We start from the raw sequence: 13567 nt of genomic DNA, 5'->3' as shown, positions 1-13567 counted from the left end.
TTAATCTACAATTGCTACTGCTGCTGCTGTGTTCCTTGTTAAATGGCCAGTGATGAATTGCTCAATAAGAACAGATTATCTACACTTGTTCATTTTTTTTATCTATACTTGTTCTTTTTTCTGGATTGATATGAGGAGACTATCTAGAGATGTTGTTTTAGTTAATTTGCCCCTGTTGTTGCTGCTCCTGTGGACTATCTTTGCCCCTGCTGCTGCTGCTCAATGTGTTCGTTGTTAAATGGCCAGTGATGAATTGCTCCATAAGAACAGATTAACTACACTTGTTCATTTTTTTTATCTATTCTTCTTCTTTTTTCTGGATTGATAAGAGGAGACTATCTAGACATGTTGTTTTAGTTAATTTGCCCCTGTTGTTGCTGCCCCTGTGGACTATCTTTGCCCCTGCTGCTGCTGCCCAATGTGTTCCTTGTTAAATGGCCAGTTGATGAATTGCTCAATAAGAACAGATTAACTACACCTGTTCATTTTTTTTATCTATACTTCTTTTTTCTGGATTGATAAGAGGAGACTATCTAGACATGTTGTTGGTACATCGGCAAGGAGGCAATATGGGCCCAAGAAGATGCAGCCGCTGCAGCAGCGAATGTCCCTGCCCGGTTTTCAGACATCCCTTAACAAAGAGCTCGCAACTGGGCGCGGGCAACGGGTAAGGTCAACCCGGACGGCTTTGTCACATTTGAGAACAAAAATGATGCCGTCGTCTATCAGGAACTGGTGAGTTCACTACTTAACCTAACTAATTTCCGTTTGTATAAAGTAGAAGTTCATATAAACGACTCTTTTTTTTTCTAGTTGGGCTTGGTTGCTGAACAAGCTTCACAAAGCGAGGTTGAATTCGCGCCGAAGAGGCGCGAAGATGACATCCTCACAAAGGCGTTCAGAACCAAAGAACATCCTGGCCGGACTAGAGAAATTGGTAGCGATGTGCCCTGGAAGCATGGACTCCCGCAGTACAGCTCCCAATACAGGAAACGGAAAGTCTCCAAGGAAGAGAGGGACGCTCGTTTGAAGGCCGAACTTAAGGTTGAGGTCATTCAAGAACTAGAAGCTAGCATGAACGCTAGGGTGGAAGAAAGGGTTAACAAGGTCCTCGCCGACATGAATATACCCCGAGGCACAACACCTGTTGTGCATCCAACTCCTCCTGCACAACACGACGCGAGTCCGTCATAGCATAGGAGTAGTTGTGCATCCACAGAGGTGCCGGCCCCTGGTCTCCCGGTCGCACCACTAGCGGCAGTGGACCACATAGAGGTAATTGATGTTATCCGATCCATATCTAATAAAAAAACCTTTACACGTTCCAATATTAAATTCAAACTTTCACATATGCAGGGCGTAGCACAGTGTGTCCTACTGGCGAGGGTCCACCCAACTTTCGCTCCCGAAGTCGCTGAGGGCATGGCTTTCAAGCCCTCGGTTATAGACAAGGTCCACGGCGTAGACCTGCTAGCTGGGTATGCGTAGACCTGGTCAGGCTATCCGCTGCCCGTGCCCACCAATGACGAAATCATGACTTTGGGCGATGCGCGCTTGACGTTCATACAATGGCCCAAAGAAGACATAGTTGTGAAGATGACTCCTCGTCCAAGTCGACCGACGGAGCTTACACCTCCCAAGTCTAAGCTATCAATTGAGGCTCCCCGTGGACCGGCATTGTTAGTACCTCATTCTCCTGGTGGAGCTGATATGGACTTGGCAGATATAGCTCAAAGCTTGGCTCCAATAAAGACCACAAGAAAGGCCGATAGCTCCCCACCACTTGTCAAGGGCCAGAAGCGTGAACGCGGCAAGAGGAAGGTCGGGGAGTTGGCGCCGGAGCCAAAAAGGGGCAAGGCAGCGACGTCGATGCCGGTGAGCAAAGCGGGGAAGGTCATGAGGGTGCCAACCCAATTTGAGCTAGACATGCCATTGGTGGAGGACAATGTGTTAGCTGTGATGGGTATTGCTTGCCGAGAGCTACATAAGCAATACATGGAGCTAAGCAATGCCAAGCGGAAAATGAGGGAGTCATCCATAGTTGGACATCATGACCACTAGCCGTTCCTATCGTCGCCTGCCTATATAACTATAGGCTTTGATGGCCTCTTCGACCTTTTCAGGATCTGGAAGTTGGACACTGGTCTTCTAAAATGCTACTCCTTGTAAGTGCATACCTTCTATACTTGTGATATGATTGGACTATATCTCCTAATTAAATTAGTTCTAATACGTAAATGTTTTAAGGTTGTGTTGGATCAAGAGTCGTCGCCTTGGTAATCAGGTTGGGTTCCTTGATCCATCCATGGTGAACGAGGTTAATTTACGACAGAGCTTCACTAAGGTGGTTGACTAAGTCAACCGGTATTTATGGGCCCATCAAGATAAGGAGTACATCATGTGCGCACACAACCAAGAGTAAGAGGACAATACCCTTCGTGTATATTTTTTTGAAGTTAAGGTTCTTAGTACAAACGCTACATAACCACTACGCAGTCGACATTGGATTCTCCTAATCATCGTACCTAAGTGGAGTAGGGTTACCTACCTTAACTCCAATAAGTCCAAAGATTATGATTTCAGTGAAATCACCAAGGCCTTAAATATGGCTTGGGGTCCATATGTGGAAAAGGGTGGTAGGCACAAGGAGGGCAAGGACGAACTTTATCATGACACCAAGTTCGCATGCGCACAACAGATCGGAGACCAATGTGATTTCCACGTGTGCCACAACATGTCAACACTTCTCAGAGAGGTGAAAGATTTCGACCCTGAGGTTGTTGCTAATGGCGAATAAGCTCATTTCAATACCAACATTGCTATTCAAAACGTGCTAACCTCTTATTTATTAAACAGAAAAGTAGAGCTGGCTTCAAGATCTCACCCATCAACCCCCCGCTATCAGAGGGGAAGTGTACGCCTTCATTCTTGCCGAAATAATGAACAAGAAAGGACGTTTTCACATCAAATAGACTCATGAACTTGGCTAGATAATTTATTGTGATGTAAAAAAGATGTTTTTATAATTTCTTGTGATGTAAAAAAATATGTTTTTATGGAGTGCAATGTAATTTACTTTCATATGTGCAATATTTATGGTAGTTTACTAAATTGTCATCAAATTTGATCAACTACGATTTACGTTGTACTATTCATCTGTTTTCTCCTTTTTTTTTCCTTATTGACAGGTTGTGGAGGTCGAGGACATTATGGCTTTAATCCATTTGGTAAGTATATATGCGGTTCTATGAGCAACGACCGAAATTATGGCTTTCAAGGGGTGTGAATTTGCTGTGCAAAATTATGGCATTTGAACTGCGTATGTGAATGATATCAATTTTTGATATGGATCTGTGTTGTTAGGGATCTGTGATGTTTGAGATGGATCTGTGATGTTATATTGGGAGGTGACTGGAATATATCTGTGATGTATCTGTGTTTCAGAGGGTATGGCTAGCAAATCCTGAGGCTAGCCAATATTTAGCATTTTTTTTTCTGGAATTAACTCATCAGTGACGGGTCGGAACAAAAATCCGTCAAAGGTAACCTCACCTGTGACGGACTAGCAAATAAAGGCCCGTCAGAGGTGACCTACCTGTGACGAGCCTTTACTTTTGGGGCCGTCATAGGTAGATCACCTGTGAAAGCTTCTAACTACGGAGACCATAACCTCTGACGGCCTTTATTTAAAGGGCCGTTAGAGATGAGTCACCTGTGACGGGTCCCAATTCGCCCTAGGCTAGCGGAGACCAACACCTCTGACGGCCTTCTATTAACTTGACCGTCAGAGGTGGGTGTCACCTGTGACGGCCGGCCACCCGTTAAAGGTGACTGGACTCACCAGTGACCACTTATCACTAACCATGCGCGAAGCCATCAAAGATAAGGGTTTGGGCCCGTTACAGGTGACCTTGGCCAGTGTTGTGTGTTCTTGCCGCAATCATTAGTTCGGGTAGTCCCCGTTTCAGGCGTTTCAGTCACCTTGTTCCTTCTGAAAGGGGCTACTACCCGAAGATGTCTCGCCCTTGTTCGTTTGTCATAGGACTAACCAGAGGAAGAATTTATATCATGGTGGCGCCCAAGCATTGCCAGAGCTCGTTCCAACATGAAAATATTAAGCTACGATCAGAAGAAGAACGCCTGCACGCGGAGCTTGCCCAACGACACATCCATCGATCGATCGGGTTTGTTGGGCTGAAGGGCACGCCCTCGCGATCGATGCGCGTGGCCAGATGTTCAGAATTCCGAAGGATTACGGAGTGTTCAGCTATCAAGCTGCGGAAGATCGTAAAAGCTACTCCCTCCAAACTGATAATATTTGTCGTTTTAGACTATAATGAGGTCAAACTTTAGAATCTTTGATTATTAATCATTTATAAAAGATTTATCATTTAAAATATGGTGATTACATATATAGATCAGTCTTAAAAAGTACTTTAGTAAAATCTGTTAATACTTTTATACATATTATATTGAAAATTAATGGTCAATGTTGTTTTTAAAGACCGTATCCTTGTCTAAAACAACAAGTATTATCACCCTAGAGGAAGCAATTAATTAGCACATATGCGCCGGCAGCGACGCTGCCAAAGGGCCTGCGCGTGAGTTTCTTTTTTTGCTTTTTTTGGTGCAACTGTAGCGTTTCTTTTTTTCTTTTCGCTGTTGACTACCGCACGTGTGTAGGAGGAGTCAATATTCGAAACTTTCAACTCAAGATTTTTTTGAAATTTTAAACTCAGATTCGAAAACTTTCAAGTCAAAATTTCAAAACTTTTAACTTGGTTTTGAAAACTTTCAATTCAAACTTGAAAAATTTCAACTCGGATTTGAAAACTTTCAACTCAGATGTGAAAACTTTCAATTCAGATTTGAAAACTTTCAACTCGGATCTGAAAATTTTCAGTTCAGATTTAAAAACTTTCAACTTGGATTTGAGAACTTTTAATTTAGACTTGAAAACTTTCAACTTGAATTCGAAAACTTTCAACTGAAGATTTGAAACTTTTAACTCAAATTTTTTAAAAAATAAAGTGAAAATTTGAAAACTTTTAACTCAAAATTATAAAATTTCACCACAAAATTTAAAATATTCGACTTAAATCTGAAAACTTCCATCTCAAAATTCAAAACATTCAACTTAAATTTAAGAAACTTTGAATTCAAATTCAAAACTCTCAACTGATATTGAAAGTAGAAGATTGAATTTATAAAATATCGCAAAAAAATCATACTCGTGCGTGGAGAAAAAAAGGAAGCGATTTCCAAAAAGAAAAATTGAAAAATAAAAGTAAGCGATTTAAAAACACGCATGCAAACAATTACTCCCTCCATCCCGGAATATCTCTTTAGAGTTGAACACGGCTATTAAAAAAGTATGTATAATAAATTAGGAAGGGGTTACGATTGGTTGAGAAGTAGAGGTAGGTGAGAAAAGTGAATGATGGAGGATTGTGATTGGTTGGGAAATGAATGTTGGTGGAGAAGTTGCTATATTTTGGGATAAATCCGAAGTGCTAAAAGTTGTTATATTTTAGGACGGAGGGACTAAGAAAAGTCCTAAAATAAAATAGAAAAAAAGGGAAAACGTATAGGTGGCGCCAAAATAGGAGATCGGAAAAAAAAACGAAGAAAACACGTAGGGACGCCAGCTGGTGCGCACGCGCGCTAGCAGCCCCACGGATGATCAGGCGCTATCCGTCCAAAAACTTTATGGGGTAACCTCACCACCCAAAAAATAGGTATTTATACACAAGATGTATCCATCTAACCAAACAACATCTTCTGCATGCTACCATTAATCCATGCTAGACGGGAGTTTGACACGTCAAACTTTCCTACGTGGTAACCTTTTGGAGTATAACGCAACTAGCTAGTCGAGTTGTTGTACTGGTATATTCAGGTTTTAAGTTTTGCACTTAACCGTACCTAGCTCTTTTAATTGTCAGCTTATTTTATTTAATTATTTGACTGCTAATTATGCAATTACTTATTAGATAACTTAATAACTAAAATAAATTAAGTAATGTAATATAAAAGAATATTATTGGTGATTGTATTCACGAACCATCGCTAAAGTATACTAACGGTATTGGTGATTTTAAATAAATATATGTTTAGATTTATTAACATCTAAATAAATAAATAAATATGGACAATGTTAGAAAGTTTTATAATATGAAATGGAGGGAGTACTGTTTTACTCCATAGTTCGATCTCTTGTTCACGGGTTTACAAATATTAAAATACATAATGATGATCGGATATAAATACTATAAAATACTAGAAAGAAACGCAAAATCGAACAAACGACTCTTGCAACTCGTCACCTCAACTTGACGCTGACCGCCTGACCCTATCGATATCACTACACCATTGTGTTTCAGTTTTTGGGGTGCGTAGATCACGGTGTAAAGTTTTGTTGTGTCATATCGGTATTATATAGGGTGTCGTATGAGGTGTTTGGGTACTAATAAAAAACTAATTACAGAATCTGTCAGTAAACCGCGAGACAATTTATTAAGCCAAATTAATATGCCATTAGTAAATGTTTATTATAGCACCACATTGTCAAATCATGGAGCAATTAGGTTTAAAGATTCATCTCGCAAATTAGTCATAATCTGTGTAATTAGTTATATTTTTTAGCTTATATTTAATACTTCATGCAGGTGTTTAAACGTTCGATATTACAGGGTGTAAAATTTTTTTTTGTGAGAACTAAACATGGCCTTTATCTTAATTCAAAATCCCCCTACTTTGACCAAGTTAATAAAAAATAATTAACATATACAATTCTAAATAAATACTATCAAGAGAATTCTTTTCTTCACTGATTTTAAGTTTTAATGAAACTAATTAATTTGATGTTGTAGATATTGGTGCGTTTTCTATAAATTTCATTAAATTTGAGAATTTTTAACTTTGGAGAAAACTAAAACACCATATATTTTTTAACAGTTTATTAGAGTTGAATATATTTAATCATGTAAGATGTTTTTTTAATATGGATGTAAAACAAAACGGCCTATAATATGAATATATATGGTAAAAGAACTGCCAATCAAATGGCTCAGATATGGTAACTAGAACCATATATATATTCAACACTCTAGCTCAGTCAAATAAAAAATAAAAAATACAAAATTTGCTACAAAACATAAAAAAAATGTAATTAGCTGTGGGACACCGCAAAGACGTGAATTTGTCCTATAACACTTCAAAAATATGGTAATTGCTACAAGACATTGGATGCATTAAAATATAATATCTATCCAATTGATGAGAGAGACCATATAAAATGACAATTTTACCCTTTATCTTCTTATCTCTACTCCCTGTCTTCTTTCGACGCTCCTTTTCCGGGCGATGCTCCACCCAGGGTACAACTGGACACCGTCAGCGACCACGACGGTGGCGCAGCCGCAGGTGCTACTCACGCTCGCGCACCAACCTTCGCGGCCATGCCTCCAGCCGGATGACGACGCGGGGATCGCCAAGCCGAAGCTGGTCATCTTCGTCTGGAAACAGAACCGCGTCATTCTCAACAAGCTCGACATCATCACCACCCGCCGCCGTGCCGAGTTCGCGCCACATGTCAGACGCCACTGTCAGTCATCCACGCCACGCTCTCCATCGCCGACACCATGGTCGTCGTGCACGGCGCGCGGCCTGGGTCGGTGCTCCTCCAGATTGTGCCCGTTGGCCTTGAGTGGGACGCCGATGCCCTGTACAGCAAGTCGACACAGCAACTCGGCCTCGAGCACAAGGTGGCGCCGAGGAGAGCTCGATCGCCGCCGAGTACGGCATCAACAGCGTATTCGTTCATGCACAGAGTGTATTCATTCCAGTTCGTGCACAGCGTGCATTCGTTTCAGGCTTTTAGCTCGACCTGCCCTGGGCATGCGCCACGCAGACCATGAACAGGAGGGTCATGCTCCTCCGGGACGACAAGATAACGGTCGGAGAGGCCCTGCAGCGGGGCTTTGTGGACGGCGGTATTGACGACGCAGTCGCCACGGCAGCGGTAAGCACTCCATAGCAGCGGGCGTGGCTTGCGACCTCACTGGCAACAGGGGGTGCACGCGAGAGGAGTGTCCAAAGATTAGGACTTCAGGAGAAGGGAGAAGAAATAAAGGTAAAACTGCCATTTTATGAGTTTTCTCTCTCATCGATTGTGTTGATATTATATATTAATGTGTTCAGTGTCTTACAGCAAATTACCACACTTTTAGAGTGTCATCAAGCAAATTCATATCTTTGCGGTGTGTCATAGCTAATTACATATTTTTTAGGTATCCCGTAGCAAATTTTGTCTAAAAAAATTTCAAAAGTAGAAAAAAATATAGGAGTTCAAGTCGGAATACACTTTATAATAAAAAAATATTGGAATGAAAAATATGAAATTTTCAAAAAAAAATGTAGTTCATCTAAAACCAACAATGACAAATAACAACAAAAAGGACATAAGCAATAGACTAGTAAAAGAGTAAGATGGCGGCGGTTGATGGGACATCTAAAAACGATAAGCAAAACCACAGATAGAATCCCAATGGCGATTAATAGGAGGAACGACAAATAGACCATTAGGCAGCACAGTCACAACGATTGGCGGGACTTCTAGAAAGTAAAAAATAAATCGCAACGACAATCATATTCAATTTTTAAATATCAATGATAACAAATAGGTGAGGCAATGGGCAGGCCATATAGGTATATAGTGCCGGAGGGAGCGGCCGTTGGTCGGACTTCTATAAAGTAAAAAAATGAACACCAACAATAGTTATGTTTAACTTTTAAAATCCCGATAACAATAAATAGAGGAGACATCAGATGGGTCATGAAGGAGTACAATGGCGACGTTTGACGACACTTCTAAAAAATATAATAACAGAACCCGACGAGATAATGGACTCTAAAAACTAGAAGGTCCATTTTTTAGAAATTTCAAGAAGGATAAATAGAAGCCGTGGTAGATCGGGGAAACAAAATAGAAGGGTGATAAAAGAGTAGGAGGTAGCCGCTGATGTGACTATCATAAAATTAAAAATTAAAGGATGAAAAGGTTCAATCTTTTAAGGTTCTAAGACAACATGATGGCTATTTAACAAATTTTAAGTAATATCATATGTTAAAAAATAGATAATTTTATATGAGTGCTAGCCGCGCAATTGCGCGGGCCACCCAGCTAGTTATGCTTAAACCAACTATAAGTACATGCAAAAAAAAAGATAAAGGAAAATATGGAATATTGGCTCACATCACTACTATAAAACTCTTAATAAGTACAAGTTTATCACATTTTTCTTGAGAATCATCAGTCAGAACCATCTTCTCTTCATCAACCCCTTCCTGGATGTCTTGCCCACTGAGAGGTAGATCAAACTCTTGAGACTTGCATCTCTTCTGTTTCTGTCCCTCAGAGTATCATGGCAGTGGAAACCTTATCCTCAAATTATGTGTGCTCAATCAGGCTTAATTTCTTACAGGCCATCTTTTTTACCAGACCTAGATGACTTTTGCAAGAGTCTAGCTGAACAAATTTCCCTTTGTAAGCTGGAGGGGCAGAATGCAAAGGACCTCTGCCCCCCATCTGAGACTGGCCTCTATCTTTGTTTTGTCTACCTATCTCAGGACTTTGTTTTTTGAACTCATCATCTAAGTTCATGTCCTCACTTCCATCATCTCCTTTGTTATCATCATCTCCATCATCATGAGGTTGGGAATGTTTGCTCTCGTAGGGGGAAAACCCTCGGGCTCCCACCTTATCTTGTAGCCCACCTTGTTGATATAGACATGTATGACAAAATGAAGCTCTCTAGGATCTTTACATGCCACTCTCACCCTTACTGCCCATCCCTTCTCAGAGTAGAATTGTCTAAAATATCAAACTCACCCACTAACTCAACAATGGCCTTGACTGTATCTTCAGTCCTACCAAGTTTAGGGATTCCATAGATTTTCACCCACACCACAACTAACTCATCTATGGCTTCCTAAGTCATCCCACACTGGCTTTGATTGGGCATGTGTCAAAATCAAAACTCTTACAAGTGGATATTTTGCTTCTAACATCCTCTGAAGGAAAGTTGACAAGGAATTCTTTCTCATTCAGTTGTTTAACCTTCCATTCCCAATTTAAATCAACAAACAGATTTTTCAGCTCATTGACAACCTTATCCACTGTGGCTTCCCCCTGAATCATAGTAAGTATACCTCTCACAGGGATCTTAGCAACCTCACTTTCTGGAATATCAACATGCAAGTTGTAGAAGCCCTGACCAGGGATTCCAAATCCACATAGTTTCACACCTCTATTCATCAAGCTCATAGGGAAATCAGCCGCCATGTGACCAGTGTTGTGACATGAATAGCATAGGGGATAGTTAGAGCAAGTCGCCTAATGGTGACCATCCTTACCACATCTGAAGCATTTGATGGCAGACTTCGAGCTCCCAGCTCCCTGATCTACATCGCCGCGCTCTTGGGGAGGTCGACCAGAGCGCCTCGCCACCGAGTTCCCCTAGGGATTTTGAGCGACAAGCTGCTTCATCGGCTCCTCCTCCTCCCTCTTCACCCAGTCAGCTCCACCTTGTCTCCCCTAGTCGCCGCCACATTGCTGCTCCCAATCTCCGCCACCTTGATGCCCCTAGTTGCCACCGCCATGCTCCGTTGCCTTACGCTTGTTCGTTTGCCAGTCGGGCCGATTAGCAGGACGTCGCTTCATCACCACCTCCGTGAACGACCGGTGGTTGCACTTGCGCTCTTGAGCTTTCCAGATCCGTCGTGCTGAGCCACCGAATCGTCAGATTTCCTCACCCCTCGCCGGAAACCCTAGGTTTGGTGAGGGAACCCTTTCTCACCCAGATCCAGTCGCGGAAATGGTGACTCGTGGCTTTGGGGAACATGTCTTCGAGCCTATCACCACATATACTGGGCTGCTTGTGCGGTGGGTTGCATTAGGCTGCCCTCTGGTAGTTCAGCTCGAAACCGATTCACCCAAGGTGTTTGACGTGGGTCCTTCACGTGCCACCGCGCGCCCACTCGACACTGATGCCATGAAGGTGTTCGACCGAAGTCCCAACTTCTCCGCAGCGCTCGACATAGTCTTCGACGCACCATGAACCGACCATCTGCAATCTGGAGTTCGTGAGGACCATCTGCAATCTGCCAGCTTTGATCAGACCACGCGCCGCCGTCGTGAGGACATCTCCAATGGTGTAGTTTCGTGGCCACTGGCCAGCATCATGGAGTTTGTCCCCTCCACCTCACGCGAGGGCTTAGAGCTGCGGGTGCCATGAACGCCCTCCACCCCAGCGCTCCTAGCATTGGGGATCACCGCCCTTCCCGCCGCCGCGGAAGATTACTCGCCACGCTTGTATGAAGAAAACCCTAGCTCCCTTGCCTCCGACATCCCCAGGCTCCTGCCCCGTTCAAAATCCTGGCTCTCCCTGCAAGAAAAATGTGCCAGGATCAAAGCACTGAAACTATCAAACAACTCAACTGATGACTATGAATTTCAGGTAGCCCTGTTTTGGTGGATAGCCAGTTCCTCTGATGTTATATGTATGTGATTACAAATTTACAATGGTGTTGAGCATGTCTGGAATTACAGGGGTACGATGACTATGATACTTGACTCTACCTTGATGGTTTTTAATTTCTATTGGCAGTTTCATCACACTCCAAATTGTGTGAACAATGCAGTACACATCTTGGTCAGTATCATAGTGGCTTCATCGACACATCAACATAATAGCAAGTTTAATTGCTGTAGACGAACTCTCAGAATTCCAATGTACTCCCTCCGTCTTAAAATATAAGTGATTTTAGAGGGATACGACACATCCTAATAATATGTATCTGGGCAGAGAGCCTGTCTAGATGCGTAGTTCTAGCATGTGTAATATCCTTTCAAAATCTCTTATATTGTGCGACGGAGAGAGTAGGAAACTTCAAAAGGGCACACGCTGTTGAGAGCACATACGATGTTTGCTTATGATATCCTTACGAAACATTTCTGTTAACGGCTGCATATTCCAGCCCTAAAAAAACGTTCTCTCCTACGTGGATGGCCCAATCAGAAATTATTCCCAAGATTCCATATCACTATAATAGTAGTAGTCGACCCAGGTGGTCACTTCCTGTTCCTGGTAGGGGCGAAGCGTCAGCGACTTGATGCCGTAGCACAAGGCTCGCAGGGCGTCGTCGTCGTCGTCGTCGTCGACGGCGGTGGCGAGGCCGGGGAGCCCGCTCACGTGGAGGAGCTCCAGCTGAGGGCAGCCATCGACAATGGCCATCAGCTCCTCCTTGCTGACGCCGAGGCATGCGAGCGTCTGGTGTCGCAGCTCGCGCATCGTCGCGATCTCGAAAGGCTCGTCGCCGTCGCAGTCGAAGTGGGCGAGATACGCTCCGCCGCGCCAGCGTACGTCGAGACGCTTCATGCGACGGCACGCCTTGCCGGCGACCACGAAGAAGTCGCCGTCGATCTTTCTGCAGTTGTAGAGCTTCAAGTCCTCTAGCAGCGGACACTTGGTGATGAGCTCGGTGAGCCCTTTATTGGAGACCCTTGTGCATGACTCAAGGTAAAGACACTTCAGAGAAGGCGACCTGCAAATAAAATAATATAATTCGTGCAAAAAATTCAAACAGCAAAAATAAAGTAGATTGCATATTATGTTTGCTCCATAGAAATTCAAGTGCATAATTTATATTTGATGATCTACACATTGGACGGAAAATTAAAAAAAAAGGGAGCAACATTAACTCGATTTAAGGTGGAGTTGATATGAAAAGTTTACAGAGCAAAAAGCTGGAGAAGTTTTGTAGAGAAAGCATGCATTATTACCTGTTTGCGACATAGGCGAGGAGATTATTGGTAACAAACCTCCTCCCCTTGTACACCTCGAGCTTCCCGCCGGAGCGGTCCACGGCGACCTTCGCCATGGCGCACAGGACACCGTTCTTTCTCCGGGACTCGTCCCGTTGGTGCGACATGTCGACGCATCGCCACAGGTGAGGCAGCTTGGCAGCTTGGAGCCATGAGCTGCACACGAGGCCGGCGCCCATGAGGAGCTCGACGGAGCGCAGCTTGGCGAAGACGACGAAGAGAGCGTCCACCGGAAGATCTGACCAGTCCCTCGTCTCCGGCGACAGTTGCTCTGGCACCGGCATGGCGTCCATGGATTCCACTGCAACACCTGGAATCTGAAAGAGGAGTGGAAAAAAAGTACTGTAGATGGAAGTTTGAGATACTATTAGATAGACCTGCTTAATCCATACCTCCACCGAAGACATACTCTACTTGACTCGCCGTAGGAAGAGAGAAAAATCAAGAAAAAGGCTAGTGTATCAGTGAGGTAGAGATCAATGCGCGATTTATATAGGAGGCATGCCAGAGGTTGAGATGGCAGATGAGTCGCTTCGTTTTCTCTCCTTGGGGGCGGTGCACGATCATGGGCTAGTGGCATTGATGTCGCACACGAATCAGGTGTGATTGGCTCAAGAGAGCAGCGGTTTAAAACTTGAAATCCGACCGTTGATTCACGATCTGGACGACTGGGGCTAGTTA

At 43.3% G+C, this 13567-nt stretch overlaps 1 protein-coding gene across 1 annotated transcript; it reads right to left on the bottom strand.

Moving 5' to 3' along the window:
* Positions 1-12083: 12083 nt before the first annotated feature.
* LOC127782056 (putative F-box/LRR-repeat protein 23) lies at positions 12084-13179 on the bottom strand. The gene is made up of 2 exons (XM_052309124.1): positions 12845-13179; positions 12084-12606 (listed from the first exon to the last, which is right to left on the bottom strand). The coding sequence occupies exons 1-2, from the start codon at positions 13177-13179 to the stop codon at positions 12084-12086; spliced, it is 858 nt and encodes a 285-aa protein (XP_052165084.1).
* Positions 13180-13567: the final 388 nt, after the last annotated feature.

Source organism: Oryza glaberrima, chromosome 8 (assembly GCF_000147395.1).
Source record: "Oryza glaberrima chromosome 8, OglaRS2, whole genome shotgun sequence".
Classification (NCBI taxonomy): Eukaryota; Viridiplantae; Streptophyta; class Magnoliopsida; order Poales; family Poaceae; genus Oryza; species Oryza glaberrima.
Note: the sequence above shows the minus strand (reverse complement) of the source record. Positions and strands in the feature narration are given on the sequence as shown.